The sequence below is a fragment of the Caretta caretta genome, chromosome 6 (genome assembly GCF_965140235.1).
Source record: "Caretta caretta isolate rCarCar2 chromosome 6, rCarCar1.hap1, whole genome shotgun sequence".
NCBI classification, from domain to species: Eukaryota; Metazoa; Chordata; order Testudines; family Cheloniidae; genus Caretta; species Caretta caretta.
Window position 1 is genome coordinate 42604002 of NC_134211.1, and position 22162 is coordinate 42626163.

Consider the following 22162-nt stretch of genomic DNA (forward strand, 5'->3'; position numbering starts at 1 on the left):
GTGGGAAATGGAAAGAACTGCTAAAACTAATACTGCACTAATAAAATCATCCACCTAAGATCATGGAGGAATTTATCATGTATCTATAGTTGGGCTAGAACTTTTAGGCCTATACATAATTTCATGTAATCAAAAATAAGATTTCTTGTGTTTTCATCTCAAATATAGAAACCACTGAATTAAGATTCCATGGGTCTAAAGATATTCCCTTAGTAAACTGCACATCAACACATTCAGTACAATACATCAATTTTTGAAAACACAAGCTCCCTACCAAATAACCAACACTGTTTATCTTTAAAATATGGCTTGGATTTTTGAAAAAGAAATGTTTGTCACTTCAGAATATTTTATGGGTGAGGGTTCACAAGGCAAATGAGAGAAGTGGGTATAGTCATAATTTGACGATAGTCTAATGCCAACACAAGATTTTATGCATAATTCCTTCTTGTAGCATGCTATGCAAAAAATCATGATTGGCTCTTAAGGAAGAGGCTCAGCAATGCTATTCTGGGCAGCTTTGCTAGAGACCCTTTTAGTTTTTCCACAACATCTTGCACCCAGGACAATGAAGAGAGGGAAGATGCCAGCTGTACCAGTCTTAGGGCAGCATCTGCTGGTTATTCCATGGATCAACATAAATGGTTGTCATGGAAGATGCTGTTTGCTTTGTCTTTGTCTTCCAGACAAAGCAAACTGTTGAATCAATGACTTTCAGAGCCAGGGTGGGGATGGGGGAAAGCACAGGAACAACCATACAAAATTCAAATAACATCCCATGATGATAAACATGGGGGAGGCCCAATGAACCTTAGATCAAATTAACACCTCTGCATCTTGCATTTGGATAGTATTAGAGAATAACAGCCAAAAACTTAAAGAGACTGTCTGTGGATCCCCAACTTAGTCTGATCAGACTGTAGTTTAACTCCAGTACTCCTCCAAATATAGAGAAATATTCACTCAAGCTATCATTTTTAGGAAAACTTGTATATATTTAGAAGGGGTTGTTTTTCCCATGCTTTTTGAGAGCTAGGATGGATTGGAAATTACCAAATAAATAAGAAAACAGCTATGGAAGGCAAAATAATGAAACTTTAACACATGCAAGCCTCTATAGAAATGATAGTTGGGATTTATTTTCTACTGGGGAGAAATTGCACTTAGATCAAGCTGCTGTAAAGAATAATTCATAGCATTGTATTTTATATGATCATATAACTTAACAAGGTTTCTTTCCTTAAATAAATAAATAAAAATGAAACATAAAAGACAACAAGTTTTCTGCTTTGGGTATCCTGATGTGAATCAAGATGAATATGTAGTTTACTAATCAGGTTAGTTTTGGTTAAAGGGATGCAACAATTTGGATTTACAGTGGGCACTGGTTGACATTGCAGGCATTGACACGATCAACACAAGCTACAGCTGGATTCTTTTTGCAGTACCAGAGTGACCGGTGGCAACATAGTGGAAGTTATGTATTTTTTAGGACCCAACAAGTGAAAAATGAGGGGGGAAAAACCCCACCAACAGAATTCATGCTACACTTAGTACTTGAACTATGGGGGTTGCCTTGACATACCTTCATGATGATTTTTTAAGTTAATCTAAGGTGTCTGTCTTTGTATTGCTGGGGGGGGGGGGGTGACATGGAGCAGTGTCAATGAAGTACGTTGGCATGTATCCACCACATCAGGTGCAATATCCATCACTAGAACTGTATCTACGGTTGTTTCTTAAGCAACTCTCCATCAGTGAATCCACCTTACTATTCCCTTCGCTTTTAAACTATATCAATGTTATCCATTAGCTTGGATGCTTTTCTACCTTCTGACTAAAGCTTTTGTAATCTAGCGCCCATTCTGTTCTGAGAGCCCCTTGACAGATAGCCACCAGCCATCCGTGCTCAGCCTCACCACGCTCAGCAACCCTTATTTCAAACAATACACATAATTGGATTAACTAAATTGCAGCTAATCAATTTACTGGAAGAGGAGACACTGAATGATGCGAAGATGTTTCTCTGGGTAATTCCACGGAGCTAGCTCCGAGCGCCAATTGGGTTATTTCACAGCACAAGACGCCAAGTTGGCTATACGAGTGTCGTTACTCACATTTAAAGCCATTACAGTATCTTAGATGCAGCGATAACTTCATTCAAACTCTGTCACTAGACAGAGGCTGAAATCCCCATACTTTTGGCTGCAACTTTTTGTTCTAATTAAGAAAGCTAAAACACTCAAGGTCCAGGAAGAATGTTTCTTGCTCAGTTGAAAAACAGATCAATCTCCCTCATGCTAAAGTCTTGTAGTCAGAGGTCGCTTATCCAGACGTTCCCCAGGAACATCAGACACAGATCTTATTTCACAACGCTGTGTCAAAAGGAGAGTGGGAAAGAGAAGTTTATTCAGAAGTTCTGCTTTTGTAAATTACAAGGGTTTCCAAGTGACCCACTCTTGATAACTGTACATATTCCTCCTTTGGCTACACTCTGCAGGAACTAGTATGCAACAAGTCCCAGGAGTGCTTTCCGTGTTAGCTAGAGTGAACGTGACACTAAAAAGCCAAATGTTTCCTTACCTGTCACCAATGCAAATCTCCAGAGCCAGCTCATCTTGCACAGCCCCAGGTGCGAGCCAGGAGGTTGTCGGAAAGTGATCTGGAGGCTGAGTTTATTGTATAGAGAGTGTCCAGAAAAGACTTTCCTCGGGAACTTTCTGTCAAACTCCCAATTTACTGGGAGGCGGTTAGTGTCACGTTTTATACCATGTTAGTTTGTAATCACTGGTAACCTCTCTCATTCATTAAAATCACGTAAGAACTCAAAGGGAAACGTGTCTCTGAGCTAAGGCGTTTGCGTAAATCTTTAGGTTTTTTAAAATCCCTGCCAGTTGCATTCTGTCTTCTGTAGTCACAAAAGGTGGTGGAGAGTTTAAGCTTGCGGATATTGCAAAGGGTTATTAGATTCATAAGTCACACCAAGTGGTGGGCGATCCACTGAGCAAAGCAGAAGTTCTCACATGATGACTTCAAACAAGACACATTACCTTCCAGCATCTGTTGGAGAGACTGGATTTTAAGACACTTCTGTCTCCAGGACAGCAAAGAAACAATGGTGAGTACCAATAAAAAATCTCTTTCTATAACTGCAAAAAATGTTTGAGACGTTGCTTAACAACAGTATCTAATCTCATGGCTCAGCTTTCTAGTACCTAATATGCCAAAGAATACAACCCACTGAGGCCGGGTGAATTGTGTTTTAGACAGTATAACTTTAATTGAATGCTCTTTAAGATTGCGATGCAAAGACTGCGTATAACAAACTTGGAGCTGGGGACCTGGAATATCTGAGTGCTCAGTGCTGATGGCTCTGTCAAGTTCTCCTCTCGTTCACCTTTTCTATATGGCCATAGAGTCTGATTTATGTGTGGCATATGTGGGTATTTCCTTGACATTTGTATGCACCATTGATAGAGAGTTAATGCAAGGAACTATAATGGCTACAAGGAGCAGCATCCCAATATTAAGAACCCTGGGTCTATCTACAGATGCTGGGGGGAAGGGGAAGAGAAAGAAGTCCATAAGTGAATGCAGCCGATAATGAAATGGGTGATCCTCTTGCAAAGCAAAGGGTCCAGTCAACATGTGATCATCTATTAACAGGACGGCTTTGGCAAGGCAATATTCACGTGACAAAGCGTGGGAAATGAACGGAACTGTCTAAAGCGGTACCAAGTGTCACTTAATTAAAGTATAGGTTTTAGTCCTTTTCCTCCTGGAGCACCCTGTGCAGTCCTGGGAGCGCTGGGGGGAAAGGGGGTTCGATCAGTACCTTGGACAGGGGCACTGGGTTAGGCAGAGGTGGGAGCACCCCAGGTATCTGCCTCGACTCCGGAGTGAATCCTGTAGCCCTTAAAAGGCGGCTATCCCTGAACATCAGCTTACACTGAAAGATCAGGCTGAAGGAGAGACTCTCGTTTAGGAAGCTGATCGCACTTGTAACCAAGCCCCAGTTCTGTCGCCTCTTTGGAGCTGGCTGAAGTTGCATTCCTAGCGGCGCAGGCTGGAATAGGGGGCAAAAAGAGTCTTGCAAGCTCCGGGGGTTGGTATAACGGTGTCAACTTTGGGAAATGCAAGTGTTTATCTCCAAGATCTAGCCACTGCTTGTGGTGTTAGCTGTGACTAAGGTAAGCACAGGGGTGCTAACCCCCTAGCAACAACACCTCTAGCTGCTAACTGTCTATTATGTGGGGATTGTTTCCTGCTCTTTGCCTAGTTTTGTTACCTTTGTTGCTGACCTGTGTGTGGAAAGGAATAGAAAAGGTAGGAGAATCTTTATGAGATTTCACTGAGACTTAAGTTAACTTGTATCTGTTTAAATCTAAGAATCTCTTTTCTCTCTGTGTGTGCATGCTTTAGATAAAGATTAAACTGATCTTTAGATAATGAGATGCCGCTGATCTTTAGATAGAGATGTAACTGATCTTTAGCTACACAGAGCTTAACTGATTTCTAGATAGATCACTGATGCATCTATGTGTGTTACATATGATAGTATGCAAGAACTGTGCATGTCGCTTAGAGTGTTGCTAAATCAAGATCTGTATCTACTTTGCTATAATTAAAACGGGGAGCTTCTGAAATTAACAACACTGAAGCCTTAACGCAAAAAAACAATCGGAGACCATTCTGGTGAGCCTTCTGCTCATCTATCTCTTTTTTCCCCCCCTTCGATTCTTCCTACGTAGAAATGTAGCTAATAATATTTAGTCTCCGGGCTAAAAATAAGCTCTGGAAAGTCAGCAGTTTGGAAAAGCAGCAGCAGTAGCAGAAGCTTCTCGCAGGTAGCGAGGCTCCGGGGGTCTCCGGCTCTTTAAGGGGGCTGTTCTCTCATACACAGAGAGAGTTTATTTGTCTTTCCCCCTCTCGAGCTTCCCCCAGCACTTGCCGGAGCGGAGTGGGTGTCATTCCACCAGTGCACGGGGATCGGCTCGGAGGAGACTCGCCTTCCCTGCCTTCTCTCCCCCTAGCCCAGTTTCAAGTCAGTCTGCCCCTCTCGGTGCAAAGGGAGCCCCGTGGGTCTGGGCTGGGGAGGTAGATCCCCGGGGGCGCCGTGGGGGGGGGGAGGGAGGGAGGCAGTGCAGCTGGGGAGAGGGGCGTGCAATGTCTTCTCAGCCTCCCAGGGAGGATCGAGCTGCTACACATCCAGTAGGCGCGCAATGGCTTTAACTGGGGAGGCAGAGCCTCGCTCGGTGGAAACCTCTCGCCTCGGCTTCCCCCGCGCGGTTGCAATGCAGGCTCAAGGCGCTGGGCCCTGGGAGCCGGGGGCGGGCGAGGAGGAGGGCGGGCGGGGGGTGTCTCCGAGAGTCACGAATCCGCTTCGCTGCGCGGACGCTGGCGGTTCACGCGCAGCCCCTGGCGCCCTCCGCAGCCGGAGCAGAGGCGGCTGCCCGGGCCCCACCCCAGGGGCCGACCCGCTCTTCCCCCGCAGAGCGGTGATTCCCCTCGCCGGAGCCCTTTGTTCTCGGGTCACCTGCGGGCTCCGGCTCGCCCCTGGGTGGGCGCCCCCGGGCGGGCCGGCGCTCCCCGCACGCCCCTCCCCGGGGACTGGACGATTTCCTGCCCCCTCCGGCAGCACCGCGCTCACGTAGCTCGGGGAAGAAGGGAGTAGCCCGCGCCGGCTGGGCGATTTCACAACGGGGTGTGGTTACAACACACACACACGGCAGGGAGGCACGGGGCGCCCGGCTCGGCACGCAAACGGGAGGAGAGGGGGTGACAGTGATTGGGCCTCCCCCCGGAGCCCTGTGGGGAATCGAGCCAGCGAGCCCTGTGGGAACTGCCTCCTCTCCTCTCTCAGCTGTGTCGGAGGGGGGATTTCTGCTTCAGCGGATGCAATTCCAAAGCGTGCGGCGAAGGAACTCCGAGGCACCAGCATCACCGCCACCTCCCACCTGCCCAGCTGGTGCCGCTTTAAATACGGCTCGGCAGGGCTTGCAAGCTGGAACGGGAGACTCATGACGGAGGGGGGAGCCGTTAAAGGCGCAGCGCTCCCTTTCCTTTCCCTTTACCTCCCATGGCCTCCCAAAATCTAACTCACAGGCGGGGAAGAGGAGTAAATATTGTGACACTCCGCACTGCCCGGATTGATACGGAAAAAAATCGGCTGTCAGTCTAAATTGCGGAGTTCGCTTGCCTAGTGGGTTGCGAATCCCTGCCTCAGACTAATACAGTGGCTAAGGTTTCCCGTGAATGCATCGGTAAGGGAGGTATTATCCAGTTACCGTAGCTGCCAATTTATCTGACAGTTGAACCGAGAAAATTGTAGGGCTGCTGGTGGTGTTCTGGGAGGAAGGGAATTTTCTTACTCCAACAGGAGACATAGTTCGCCGTTCCTGATGCGACGAACCTCAGGCTAATCCAAAGCAGTGTCATATAACTCTTAGCTCAACAGCCCTTGTCGCTTGTGATAGGGGGACTTGATAAACAACCTCCCTGGAAAGGTACTTTGTAAATATTACACCGAATGTTCAATACGGACACCGAATTCCGCAAATAAAGCTAAAATGGAAATACGTTGTTCTAATATACATAAGAAAACAATCAGAGTTTAAATGGTTAACACACACACACGCCCCACTTCCTCCTCAGAAAACAAATACAGCAATCCCATGGGACGTCACGCATATTATTGTTTATTACATTTTCAATCATTAAAGTCTAATAATCTAGCTCCCCTACTGGAGAAACACTTGATGAGAGTCCTGGACTTGGTTGTAGAGGAGTCAGTCAACATCTCCATGTTCCTCCATAGCACAATGACACAGGGAACTGGCTGCTGAGGTTACTATGAGGGTTGTGAGTTGAGGATGGGCAAGTGGGGGGGGGGGGTTTGTTGTGATCTGCATGTTTTTCCCCCATTTCCTGCACTTGCTTCTGAAACTTAACCTTACTCGGAATGCCAGCTAACCCAAAATAAGAAGCATTTATTAACCAAACACAAGATGGTGGGAGACCAGACAAGAAGAGGTCAACATCAAAAGTGTTCCCTCTTCATCAACTGGTTTTAATGAACTCCCCTAATCTGCAATTTCCTTTAACTTAAAATCATCTTTAACCCCCCTTCCCAACTAGAGTTTTCCCTTTGTCACCCAGGGATTGATTTACTATATGGACACCTCTATTGTTAATTAGTTGCTGTGTTCCTTGCTAAAACTCATCGAATTCCAAAAATAAATGATTCTGTCATACCTTATGTTGCCAGGGAGTTTCTATTGATGTGATTCTTCTACTCCATGGATAATTTTATATATTTCCATCTATTTTAACTGTACAACTGTTACTTCTAGCTCTTGAATATTCTTTTTTCCCACATTTCTCTCTTGCTCTCCCTCTCTCTTCTTTAGCCAAATTCTACCCATTCCTGGTAAAGATCAGTGGACATGGGATGTCTCTAACAAACAGGACTGGGCCAAATTCGGATACCCTTTCTCCCACTGGGCAATAAATTACTCTGCAAGTAGTGTTCTCACTCTGTATTGGTCCCAAATGCCCTTTATGTAGGTAGCACCAGCCAAAGGGAAGTATGTTCTTTCTGCATATGACTAGACATGAGGCTAAATATGGCTCCTTCCTTTTGGGCATAAGATTAGATGGAGATCACAGAATGCAGCATTTTTCATGCTATGCTCTTTGTGAAATTAATATACCCCATGCACAATTTAGGATAACAGATTGGGGGGTGAGGCCAGCAAAAATGGCAACACTGTCTTTATTGTGGAAATATGCAATTCGGAAAAGCAAAGATTGAGAACTAAATGATTGAATTTGTAATCCCCCTTGCCGTTCATGTTCAGTGAATCAACCTAGCCACGCAAATTCTGGACACATGATGAATTAAAAGACTTTGTAGTCTTGGCTATTAGAATTTGATACCCGTTCTCAGAATAACAGCTCATAGAAGTGCAAGTCTGTCCTAAGGGACACTTCTGTTTTCAGTCCCAGCTTCTGCCCCCCCCCCCCCCCCCAGTTACAAGGCTTGTATTTCCATGAGGCTCCAGCCAATGAGGCTGTCACCACCCTCACCCCTTCCGTCTTGTGGCAGCCCCATTATCATACATACTGAGAAGGCACCAGGGGCAAGTGGACACCAGACCACATATGACTGAACATGCCACATGTCTCTGGGACAGGCTCTGACTAATACCAGTGCAGTGCAAAAAACATGAACAACGTCTGTGACTTCCTACACCCACATGCCAGAGAGATACCATGCAGTGATTGCTCTGCTTAACTGAAAATATCTCTGAGAAATTCTCTTGCAAATGTATGGCCAGAAAAATATACTAGCCAGCATGGAGTGCGCATAACAACTGCCCACCCATTTTCATTATTTCACAAATGTGTGGTGCGTGCTTGTGAGTGTCAGCATTAACATTTCCATCTGTTTCTGTATTGTTTCTATTCTTAGTTGATATATGTTGGGTGTAGGTGTCTGAAAAGGATTTTTCCTTTTTCTGGGTTTCATGAAAGAATAAATGAGAGCCAAGTGCTAAAATAAATTGATTTGTGAATTTGACTAGGGCAATGTACAATAGAAAAGATTCTGGACGAACCTGTGAATTAATAGGAGTCTGCATAAGTAAAGATCTCAGGGTTTGGGGCCTTTGTGTGCTGCTAGGAAGTCCTCTGCTGAGCTCACTGGTATAAAGAGTAAATAAGTTAGAAATATAATTCCCACAGTCACAAAGGAACAATGTCTTTGCCTGACTTTCTCACACTTGCAGAATGTGCAGTATCAGTTACTAATATTTTGGCCTCCTTCTGTGCTTGCAATTTTTGGGCTCAGTTTTTCAAACCATTTATGCACATGACTACCTTTCTTTATCTGCTTAGTCCCACTCAGCTCTTTAGGGCAATCTCTATGGGACTATGTGCAGGAATAAAGTTATCCCATGTTTGCGTGTTTGCAGGATTAGGCCCTTAGTTGCATATATGTTTTCAAATCTTCTGTTGTCCATGTACTCATAACTTTGGCAAACAGAAGACTCTACATACTATATATAACTTAAACCCTGTATGGGTCTTCCTCTGTGGCAAAATTGAACATGGCTCTGTTGCCACTAAGGCTAATAGAAGTTTTGCAATTGGCTGCAACAGGAGTACAGCCTGATCCCATTGACTGTATATTGCACTTTCTATTTCTGCTTGAATGTAATAACAAAGGACAAAATCTTCTGGGCTACTTAGGAAAAACTCCTCCTATTGACGTCACTGACAGAGATAGGCCTGATTCTCACCTCTGAGCTATCACTGGGCTCCCCTGCTTCCCAGGACAGCTAGGGGTCATTTCTGTCGCTGACAGACCTTAAAGCAGCCTCCTGGCTGCTTCTTTGAATAGGGCTGATTTCTAATGGTCCCACACTGGCTGACAATCAGCCTAATGCAGTGCATGCTGGCTACGCCCCTTCCAACCACAATACACTTCCTGTGTGCCAGGGGCTAAAAGAAATTTCTGTAGAACAAGCTCTATGGCAACTATCGGATTCCCCACATTTCGTGAAGCTTTATAGGCCCTTTGTGCCCCTGGTGCATTAGTGTGGGACATTAGCAAAGGGGCATTAAGGGGTTAGGATCTGTCCCTATGAATTTACATTTATAATTCCTCCCCAGCCTCCCTCCCCCATTTCCTTCACCCACTTTTTGTGTGGTGGTAGGAGCGGTCCAGTCTATCTGACTTTCTTCAGACACAGCACACAGAAACACAATTTAACAAGATGGATATTCAAGCCACATATTATAGCCTCCAATTTATTTTGACATTCTATAAGGAGGATTAAGTAACATGTTCATTAAGTTATAACTTTCTCACTAGTTTGCCATTTAAAACCCTTATTGAATGTACCACATGTGGAAAGAATGAATTCCCTCTTGAAACAGGAAGTAGACTACAAACATCTGAAGTGAATGCATTGGTTAGTGATGTTGGAAATACAGACACTTTTAAAGACACAGATCTAACTATGATTGTAAAAAATAATGTTCATTTTTGGAAGGGGCAGGGAGTCTGTATTGACTACAGTTATATGTTTTGTGCATCAAAGGACGTCTAATTATGCAAGTTGTTTCCTTTTTAAAACAGAAGACACTATACCTTGAAATTCACTGTGTGTCTTGAATAATGCATTAAACAGCCATGGCACTAGATAATTAGATGGACCAACTAAGAGGAATATGAAAGGGGGCTGGTAGCCTCAGAATTACAGAAGGTGTGTGGATATTTTGACATCCAGGAAACGCTAAAGATCTGGCCTTAACTACCTCAGCCTCATGAAGATAATTATGAGGAAATGTGGGTGTAGAAACCTAGGTTATTGCAGCTGTTCAGAACACAATTGGCACAGACACCCACATTGGACATGATTGCCCTTTGATGAGGCAGTGATTGACTTTTTTACAGATGCCATAGCTAAAATGATGTCTTAAGTTTATTGGATGACAGGCTTCTGTCTAGAATGCTGTCATTATAATAAATGTCAAAATACATGCTGAAGTATTCAAAAAACCTTTAAATATTGGTTCCCTCCATCAAGAGTTGAATAGCAAATGACCCCTGAAGTCCCATAAACATGAATATATCTGAGAAGGTACCATTGTGTAAGCAACCCCTGTGCAATGTGAACCTGAGGAAATGTGCAATTTGTAAGAGGCTTGTTTGGGCTACTTTAAAGGAAGAATGGAAGGAAAGGCAGGCAGCATGGTCACTGAACTGGATATGATGAGATCTCAGTATATTCATGGCTGTGCTACTGAACTGCTGTCTGACCTTGGGCAAGTCACAGCATCTCTGTGTGCCTCAGTTTCCCCATCAACAGTCCCCATAACAATACTTCCCCTCCAAATGTAAAGCATTTTGATATACAAGTTGAAAAGTGATATATGAGCCAAATATCTATTTTTATATCTCAGAATTTTTTTTAAATGAGGATTTATTAAGAAACATTCATGAATGTCATCATGAGACTGATGACACTGGAAACTTGTAGCATCTATTCACAGAGCAACTAGGATGTAACAATATAGGTTTATCTATAACCTTCTCTAATGTGTTGCGCTAATATTATAAAGCTATGGGAACTTCAGCATACCCACATCAGACCCAATCCTGCATACAGATGGCTATGTGAAGTTATTCCTTGCACATCCTGTTAAAACAATACTCTGGAAGCCTGTCCAATGTGCAAGCAAGTGGAACAATGGCTATTATATAGTCTTACTTGTGCTAGTCAGGGATCACTCACCCCTTACCCAACTCTTATCCAGACCTTCCCTAAGGAACAGGAAAAGTGGGTGTATGGGAGGGATTGGCTCAACCCCACTTATGCCACATAGTGGGCATGCAAAACCTGAACTGTTACTCCACTCCCATAACAGGAATAAACTTCCCCTTAGGCAATTACTTCTGTTGAGGATCTGATGTCAGGCTGTAATGTACCTGAAGATATACAAGTACATTATAGCTGCAGAACTTGCAGCCTGTCTCAACCAGTCCTGTGGGTTAGAGCTTTTTGTCTAACATATATAAATTTGTTATTCTTAGCTTGTTATGTGCTACAGTTTCCTTTCTAGCACCAGGTAAATATTCTTTACCAAATGGGGGGGAGGGAGAAATCCCAGGTGTGCAATTAGAACCAAAACACTGAGAAAAATATTAAATTTACAACAAAACATGCTCAACTGCTACTTCCCCACAATGTAACAATGTAGCTATTGATGCAAAATGTACCTCATGCATGCATAGTGCATAATATCTCTCTTTGCCTGGGAAGTCTTCCCAATTTCGCCCACAGACAATTACACTGTTTCAATTTTAGTGTCTTTTTTTTTTAAAGCAGGCCAAAGTCTGCATGCAAAAATTCAATTACAATTTATATCCTATATTTGTGTGTGCAATTAATACAACTGTATCAGCAAATGGCGCATTACTTATCTCAATAAGCATGAACCTGATTTCTGCATATAATCAGTTACAGTTTACAACTGTGCTTGCATTTGTGTACACAGACCTTGGACTTATAGACTTCTTTGCAAATTTGGCCCTTAAAGTTGAGGATTAGAGCTGGTCAGGAAATGGTTGTTTTTTGCCAAAAGATTTTAAATTTCAAAGTTATTTTTGTTTCAAATTCCTCAAAACAGACCTGTTTTTCAATTTTTTTCAACATTTCCCCATATTTCTATTGAAAACATTATAGAAAATGCTATAAAAATGTTGACAACCAAATGTTATCAAATTTTCAAAATGGAATATTACACAGATGTTAAATGAAGAATGACATTTTAAAAAAGGACAGTTTTTGATCATTTAAAAAAAGCACAGCTGTTTGTCTGAAAAATCTGACCATCTCTATTGAGAAGGTGATGCTAGGCTGATCTAAATTCTAGAATTGGTATTTTCCTGTGAATGTAAGGCTGACCAGATCTCTCAAATATCCTTCATTTCAAGCGATGTCTCTCATTGTAGTGCAGGGGGTACCTGTGTTACACACACATGATGTCCCCTCATTTTTATTGTTGAAAATTAATTACATCCAAAATAATGAAACAAAGGTTACAAAAAGAGTCATTCATACCAAAGGAATGCACCCTACAGCATTCTAAGGAATGCATCCGATGAAGTGAGCTATAGCCCACGAAAGCTTATGCTCAAATAAATTGGTTAGTCGCTAAGGTGCCACAAGTACTCCTTTTCTTTTTGCGAATACAGACTAACACGGCTGTTACTCTGAAATCTAGCATTTTAAGTGTTATTCATAAATAATTTTGTGCCCCTCATTGTGTGTCTTTGTCATGTTATGTGTACATTTGGACCATGGCGTGGTGAGAGGGATGAGTCCAGCCATGAATCTCTCTATCTGTCTCCTCCTTTCCCCCTCCCACTCCATATCAAATCCATTTGTTTCTTATCCCTCAATAGTTGCCTTACACACAATAGTTCTTCCCAATCCCCAGTTATGTCTGATATCCAGCGACAATAGCACTTTCAACCCACCATCTGCTTTTCTGTTCTCCAGGCCTTACACTTACCTAGTCTCAATCATCAATCTCCCATCCATGGACATTTTCCAGAAGCCTCATTGCTTATCTTGGCTGTAGCAGAGCTCTCTCCTAGATTATCATTCTCTTAAATGTACAGAGGTTTTCCTCAATCTACTGTTCTTGGCACCAAATAATCATTCTATGCTACTCCTTCCCACCTACCTTCCTACTGAAGATTTCTTGCAGGGCTCACAAACATGTATCTAGTAGGTCTAAAATTTTAGGGAGCCCATAAGACATGAAGAGAAGGCTACACCTCAGTTTTTGAGGCATATCTAGAAAAAATTGTTTGATACAGCCAGCATCTTGTAAACATTTATCTGTAAACCTTTATCATCAAGGATGGGAAGGAAATGGGTATCCAGTGTGAGGCATGGAATTCAGGACATCAAGAAAGCTAAAGGAGGTGAACGTTATCAAATTTATTTTCTTCTAGGTTCACACCAATTTTTGACAACAAGAAATGGGCAAGCCAAGTGGACAGAGAGCAATAGGTCAAGGCCATAGGAATGTGATGATATGCCTCCCTGCCCACAAGTGGCTATTTCACCAGATGCTATTTCTATATGACAGCTGCCTGGCACATTGATTAACAGAATAGCTTCCTGGCTTTCTTCTGCCAGTACTGTTCACATGGTGATTGTGTGCTATGCCTATTGCCTTTTGAAAACTGGGAGTCAGCTAGAGTTCAGTACATGTTCCCTTAGGAACTACTGGCGATTCTGCAGCCACAAAGCTGAAACTCTTTCAGCTCAGTTTGCCTATGTCTCCTGATCCTTCAGTGTCACTGTCTCAAACTAGGCTTCCCAAATTGCTTTTGCAGGCCAAAATGGCAACAATGTATCCATGTTGCTTTAGCAACTGGCTGAGCAAAGCAAGGTCCTACGGTCAATGTGATGATAGCCTGATAACTTTTGAAGGCTAGGCTACATTTGATGGCAGCAATTAACCCCTCCCCCCATCATAGCTCTGCCCATTGTCTCCAGTAGAGTTTAATATGTTGTCATCTGAATGACTTATCTCGCAGACAGAAAGAAAAAGAAAAAAGAAGAGGGAGCAGGAGGGAATGGGCTGCAAGCATTGGGGGAATGGGGAACAATGGTGTGTGGCAAAGGGAACAAAAAGAACCCTGGACAAGTAGTGGATGTGGGAATGAGGAGACACAAAGAACTTCAACAATGATGGGGAAGAGGGAAATGAGGGGGAACACAGACCCCCTGGCATGTGAGTGAGGACAATTATATGGAGGAGGGTGATGCACAGAGCTCTTGACATGGCAATGAAAGGAGAAATAGGGAGGTAGAGGGGAATCTGGGGCACTCGGAGCTGCTGGCATGGGAAGAAGTTGGAATGGCAGACACATAGAGCACGAGGAAGGAAGCGAGCCGGGGACTGCAGAATTCCTGAACGAGGGGGATGTAGCATACAGGGGTCTTGTGGGGTGGAATGGAGGAATGCAAAGAGCCCTTGGAGTGTGCAATGCACTCAGCCTACAGAAGCAACAGAATGTGCAAAACTTCTAATAGCCTTAACTCAAACCCTGGAATGCAAACCAGCCCATTCTTAAACTTCTTCTAGAAAGAGGCTGCCTAATCTCTAGTAGAGACGCTCCCCAAATTATGCAATCATTCCTTTCCGGAACGCCTTGCATAACTCAAATTTTGCATAAGTCGGAAACGTATACCTGACCATTATGCAAAACAAGCAAACAAAAAAACCCTTCTATTTCTAGCTTACAGAACTTTTTCCATACATGCGGATTTGCATAAGTCAGGTCTTGAGTAACCCGGGGAACATCTGTACAAAGAATGATACAAAACAAAAACAGCACAACAAAAAATGCCCTCCGTGGACCTACAAGTATTCCTTAACTTTACAGTTTATAGTCCCAGCACACAGATACCAGCATTGCTGTGACACAATCCAGATGTGAGGTAGAAGCACAATGCAAATAACCACACCCAGCACTTCAGACTGTATACACCTAATGCAGCGGTAAGGTGTAGGTTATAAACTGGAACAGGATTTATCTAGGCCACAGCCACTGCTGAGCTTGTTTCACTACACTAATTTTCATAAGTGCCATTGCAACTTGGCTTGACAGAGGCTGAATGAGAGTGTGGTACAACCCAAGCAGAATACAGGTACAGAGGCTAAAAGAAGGGATATCATTTTAAAATCTGACTTCCCGCACATAGTGAAAAGAACTTCATGTACTCATAAAGCATTCCTAAACCTTTCATATTTCCATATACCAGTATTACTACAAACAAGCTTTGAGCGGGAAGAGCATTTTGACTATTTGCAAGTTATTTAGTACAAGTGCCATTGTGAGATGGAGACAGGGCAAAACAGGGGTGATTAAAGAGTATTTTTATGGATGGGAACACTGGGCTGTGACCAGCATACTGTCAGTATTTAAAATAGGCCCTCACGCACAGTGGGCCTCATCTTGCAGTCAATACATGAGGAGTCCCACTGATGTTAAAAAGAATCCTGGCATGAGTGAAAAGCTGCAGAATTGGACCCAATATAAGGGGAACAAACCCCACACAGGTAAAAAGTCAGTGTTTTTTTGGTAACTGACCTATCCAGATCTTTGATGATGTATGAGTCTCCTGTGCAATCAATAGCAAATAACTTGATGAGAGCAGTTGTCTGCATGTTTATGAGTCAAAACTTCTTGTGGGCTATCAATAAATGGTATCCAAAAATTCATGGGCCAAATTTGGCGGGTGCGGCAGCTACTTATACCAAGTCTATCTTTGAGCCAGTGAGTTTATTTTTTCTCATAAATAAGTCACATTTGTTACAGCTTTACTGTATCTTGATATTTAAATTAGACCCTCTTTTCACAATGCTCTTTCTTTAAATTAATAAAAATCATTAACACTTAATTAACAAAGTGTTAAGAGAATGCAAATTAGGGATCCTAAGAACAGTAGTTCCAGATCTTTCAAGTAATATTTATTGACAGTTAAACTTCCTAAAAGAAAAAAATGGTGAAATTTTATTTTTAATTGTATAAAATGAATAGCCTCTCGTTAGAAAACTAATTGAAAATAAACCTTTAAATTCTAGTAGTTCTCATTTACTTTATTTGACATTGACACAACTACTTATAAGATGATTATTTAACACCACTAATAAACATTAATAACAAGAAGCAATAGTCAAAATGTCATAATTTACATATGAAGAGATTTCCCTCAGTGCAACTCCTATCTAAAAATGACATGGTCTGAGAGTCTAAGTAACACGTTCTGTTGCAATGAGTTTTGCATCAAAACTGTTTTTTCTGTATTTAAAATCCAAGGAAAAAATGTTGAATATTTAACATTCTGTATCCTTTTTGATCTTAATTCCCATCACAGAAGAGCTCTTTAGGCCTCATCAGTGTGCTCTAGGTACAGTATCGGAGTATATTATTCATATTATGAGCTGTAACCCAAATTAGTAAACCAAAGGGGAAAAAGCTATACATGCCTAGAAGGGTAAAGGCTCACACTTGGAAAATACAGCATGGCAAAGCAATGAACAGAAACAAAAATACATATATAATTGTCTACATTCTCTGTAAGAGAAAACAATGTTTAAAATAAAATGCTCAGTTCTGCCCCAGTTTACACTCTACGCATCCCTGTTGCCTTCAATGGTGGTTACATTAATGTAACTACGGACACAATGAGGACAATGTATTGCATATAGCAAAAATAAGGTATAGCTAGAGAGAAAGCAAAAACTAACAAAAATAACAAACGCAATACAAGGAATGAGTATAAAACCAAAAGCTGATTCTTGAAAGCATTCACATTACAGCAGTATAGCAACAGAACGGAAAATAAACAGTGTCCATGGAATAACGGTACAAAATATTATTTACAGATTTACACTTCCTGGGTACTAACCCTTGAACCAGCAAACAAAATGCCTGGTCCAATGTCCCCTCAAGTCAATGGGTACATTTCTAGTCTCTTCTGTGGGCTTTGGATCCCACCCCTAACTCAGACTAAAAGGGATATGGTCAACTGAAGTTGCTTTGAAACGTATACCGGGTCTGAGGAAGGGAATCCTCCCTTCCATCATATGTTCCAGGGCCAGGGTAACTGTTGCAAGGTTCAAATGGGCATGGGGTTATGAGGAATAGCACTGTGCTTCTGTGCTTAGGGAACACATAGTAGATGTGCCTTAAATCCTTGGTTCTGTGTGGAGTTGTGGTCATGTGGTTCCATACTACATGTGAGCACACTGGCCACCCCTGATGCCACATGCTTACATCCCCCTTATCCACATTCATCACCCTGTTGACACCTGACACAGAAGGCACGTCCATGGTGCAGCTTCCTCCTGTGAGGCTCTCCATGGTGCAGAAATGCACGGTTTAGGCCTTGCACACCCAAGCAGGGCACGTCAGAGTTTGGTGCACAGAAGTGAACAGATTTCATCCAGAAAATGCTATGCAGCACAAGGAAGATTATTTTAAAATATCTCCTAACAAACATATGTTGATTTTTAAATAGAAATCATATGGTAGTTATTTACATCTGATAGTTGCTGATTGGGGTCTACAACCTGCATTAGCGGGGAGAGGGGAGGGGGCTCGACTACATCTAACACATCTTTTCATCTCTAATTTCTATTAATCTATTCTAGCTCAAGGAATATATTTGTCATGCAGTGCCATGTCCAGAGAGTCAATTGATGGCCCATACAATTAATTTATGCACTAAAGTTTGAAAGTTTAGAAGCATGATATATTCAAGCTTGTGGGGGGGAAAAACTAATGAGAGCTTCACAATTACAATTAATAAAGCAATGGATTATACAAATTGCTCTGCCAGTGCAAAGCTGCCCATAAATCAATTTACCCAGAGAATCTCCCCAGTATCCTCACTGGGCATAGGGCTGCCATAGTGGCTCCTTCACCAACTACCGCTCCCTGTGGCCAGGACTGGAGGTGTCGCTGGAGGAAAGAGGGTATAGACAGGCTATCCCCTACATCCCAGCTAACACCAACAGCTACAAGGACCCCATAGAACCCCACAAGGATATCGGTACCCATTGCAGTGATACTGGCATCCTTCTGGCTGTGGTAACATGCACCAAGGAATGGACTGACACAAAACATACCAATGATCAGGAGTAGGAGGTGGGAATGCAAAGACCATTTACAGTCATCTGTGCACACACAGCATCCCCTCACATGTACCAAGCATTCTTCAGCCCCAATTGAGGGCTCAACTCATTTTATCAAGAAGAAAAAGTTAAAAAGACTGGAAGACTGACACCTGTCTCTCTGTTGAGCTCAAACAAAGAGTGCTTTGAAGTCTACATACACAATGGTGCCAGTTATTAAGTTAATGGTAGATTTATAATCCCAAGTATTTGATAAAATGAAAGACAGCAAACAAAAGTGTTTTAAAGACAATCTTGATCCTATCCACAAATCATTCAATAAAGGTCCTTCTCACCACAAGCCATAGGTATTGAATGAGAAAACCAAGGTGTGGTCTGGGGTTAGTTTCCAGTACAATATTTAATTTGTCTCAATGTACTGACATTTATACTCTGAAACTAAACCATCTTCCATAGTTTTTCAGATGTTTTATTTTCTGACACTTGAACATGAACAATGTGCTTCACGCTCAGAAGTACTTCGCTGATGAGCTATTTGAATATGCTATTAAAAAATCCTGACTCCATCTTAAAAAAAACACTAACTAGTTAAAACTGAAAGGCCTGTGTATCTTAGCTGTACCTGTGCTTTAAAGAGGTGATCCAAAGCCCACTGAATTCATCAGAAAGATCAAGATACGTTGCTGTGTATGGTATAGGATGCCTCAGCCTGGAATTGGTAAAAAGAAGGATTACTGGAAATAATTATAATAGCTGACAGCTATACACGCTCTTCATTCTCAAGAAGCTGTATAAACATTTACATGTACAGGAATCCCCTAACTCACTTCTGAGCCTGGAATGTGGCAGCTGTTTAAAAGTGTACAGCAGCAGTATAAAACTAATGGCATGACAACCTACAAAGGAAAATCGAGTGGCAAATTCTGCTCTCAGACACACACGTAGATGCTACCCCTCACACATGTAACCCCCAACTCTGACCCCCTCTTAATATCAATGGGACTCCCACACCTGCAGGATGTGTGTGTTTGTTTTTTAACTACAAATAATGTTAGCATGTAGAAGAGTTTTCTAAGGTCTGTTACAGATGTTTCATCCAATGGTTTGAAGTGTTATTTTTAAGATATCAAAAAAAAAAAAAAACCCAGGCTATGAGGAGATTATTAACTGGTAAGTTTTGGCAAGAAACATGCTTGCTGCAGGGGCTGACTAGATGATTGGTTTAGTTTATTAGACTGCTAGAATCTGATCCTTTTAAAAATTAAAAATAATTCATTATAACACGTCTAATTGAAACACCCTGAACACATACAGGAAAGGGGAGATGACTCAGTCCTAACACCTTTCACCCTCGTGTGCAGTAGCAGTTTTCTGATCTCCCTTAATCATAGAGCTCCAATAGCAGGATTCATCTCAGAAGTACATCTCTCGCTCTCCCTCTCTCTCTGTCTAATCTACCTGACTATGGCTCATGTTTCCCCAGCCCTGAGGAATCACATACAGCCTCTTTTGGAGGGGGCGGGGATGGATTTTCTTTTTTCTTTACCATATCTGCAACTGCTTTTGATCCTCCTTTTTGTTATTTCATCCACCCTTCCCCATCATCACCAAGCGCTATGCATTCAGGACCTCTCTTTGTTAGTCATGCGGGTCATGCAGTGAACATTAGAACTGCTCAGGTACTGCACAGTAGTCACCGGATACTCCGATGCACAACCCAGATACTTTGCTCTCTGCTCAGACACTGGCTTTTTAATGCCTGCAAGAGCACATGGGAGTAATGCAGTGACACCGGGTAAACTAATTCCCACTTTCTATGTGTATTGCGAGTGCAAGAGAGGTATAGATACAACTTTGAATTTTCCTTCTGGAGAAGGCTTGCTGTGTATCCTCCTTTCCGTGTCTGTGCATTGCCATTCAAGTGTTGTACTGCTGTATTCCTGCTCCTCTGAGGCCTCCCAATCCTTGCCTCCTGAATCATGCCTTCCTCATCTTGCATTATGCTGTGCTGCTGTCTTTGATTGTTGTCCTCTCATGTTGACTATTTGACTTGTAAGAGCAGATGCAGTACTACAAAACTACTAGTCAATACAGGCAATATATTTATTATATTGGATACCCTGCTGGTACTTTCTGCATATTGTAAAGCGATTTCATGCCCTGCTTAGAAGTTACCAAGTACATTCTTGAAATTGCCTAAGCAGTAAATTAGACTATTTTAAAATACCAAAAAGGAGACCAAGAAACCATTATATACACCCTGGACCACATCCTAACCCAGACTCTGGCCCCTTTCCACACTTTTAACAGGGCAGCTACTGATGCCTCTGCCATGGGGAATCTCTAGTTGGCATAGAGCTGGTACAGCCGGCTTTATGCCTCCTTCTCCTGGCACCCCAGCTATATAGGGAGTGCTGAAGATGTGAACAGAGCACAACAATGCTGTAATGGCTCCCAGAAATACCTACAAGCTGGCACTAAGCTGCTCTAACTTGCCTTACCTGCCAAACCAACTCCCAGAAGCTCCAGGGGCAGAGAAATGCAAATATGGCATGCTGCCACTTTCCCCCAGCCTTGCATCCTATACTGAGTACAGCTTGGTCATTTTATTTGGATAAAGTCTAGCTGCTCAGGATTTATACAGCTGAAACAAATTTAGGCTCAATCCTTCAAGGTGCTGTGCACTTGCAAAGTGCAAAATGAGGGCGCTTAGAAGCTTCCCACTCACTTTCAGGATCAAGCCCTGGAACCCTAAATTGCTGCATTTTCTGTGCAATGATTGTCACGTAGTCATACAACAGAGTCAAAATTCAGTCATTCTATGACAAATGTGGCTTGTCTGCAAACTCAAATTATGTTTATAGCGCATTGTGATTTTTAGCATCACTTGAGTTGATTTTGATCAATTTTCCATTCCTTTATTCTGAAAAAAAGTAGCAAAGATAGGTAACTAGGAGACATGAATAAACATAATTAAACATAAAATACTTGTAGTGATATTAGTACTGACCTCAGCCAATTAAAATTATTAATAGAAAAAAATACTCTGGTGTCAAAATTGAGTACATTGACATCATTCTCATTTGTATAATCAGGATTAGTTTATATTTCCTGACAACAAGGAGAGATGGGCATCCAAATGGTTGCTTCTTGACCTTTTTCTCTTAGAAAAACAAGTTGGGATAATGTTATGCTAATAAAACAGATGGTATAAGGATAGCAAGAAAAGTTTTGTTGGGAAAAAAGACTCAAAAACCTACTGTGTTCGTTAAATACAGAATTTTTGAAAAAAGATTATTCCTTTTAAATATTGGAGTTTTACTGCTTCCGTTAGCATTGTGAAGGGGAAGTTTAAGAACCCTGCAAACTACTATATCATATAATTACAGTCTTTTAGGGTTTGGTCCTGATAGATCAGTCAGTTTAATTCATAACCCCAGCAGAGACAGAAACCAGAAGTGCATGCTTCTGCTTCTTCTATGTGCTATCTACTGCATCATTAGTGCCCATGGTATAGTTCAAATTTAAGTCAGCAAGACAGCACTGATCTTTGCAATCGTCTGTTGCTGCAGGGATAAATCAACATTACATTGATTGACAACCTTTATTTGTACCTTCTTTCTCTTTTGTTGAATAAAAAGAGAGAGAGAAGTTTATTTCATGTACACGAAAAACCAGTTTAATTATTTAGGGGGCAAAAGACTGTCAGTTACAAAATAAATTTTGTATCTGTTGATGTGCCATGATAATGATTCCAAGAGCCTTGCAGAACACTAAGAGATGGCAAATGGATTGAAAGTGAAGTTTATCTGATATGGAAATAATTTCTTATCGCTTTGTTCCTTTCCATCCAGCCTGCATTTTTGCTTTTTGTTTGAAATATCTCTGTATGCTGTTGCCTGTAAAACCCCACTGGGGAAAAATGTAT

General features: G+C 42.1%; 1 protein-coding gene across 2 annotated transcripts in view; it reads left to right on the forward strand.

Annotated features, from left to right (window-relative positions):
• Positions 1-2856: 2856 nt before the first annotated feature.
• The window catches only part of BDNF (brain derived neurotrophic factor), a 47713-nt gene continuing 28407 nt past the window's right edge, over positions 2857-22162 (forward strand). The window contains exon 1 of one of the 2 annotated variants that reach the window (XM_048855123.2): positions 2857-3118. In XM_048855123.2, the coding sequence (XP_048711080.1) occupies positions 3116-3118 (3 nt within the window). In that variant the 5' untranslated portion in view covers positions 2857-3115. Of the gene's footprint in view, positions 3119-3807; positions 4191-22162 lie in introns of those variants that run through there. The other variant, XM_048855126.2, reaches the window with a different exon arrangement.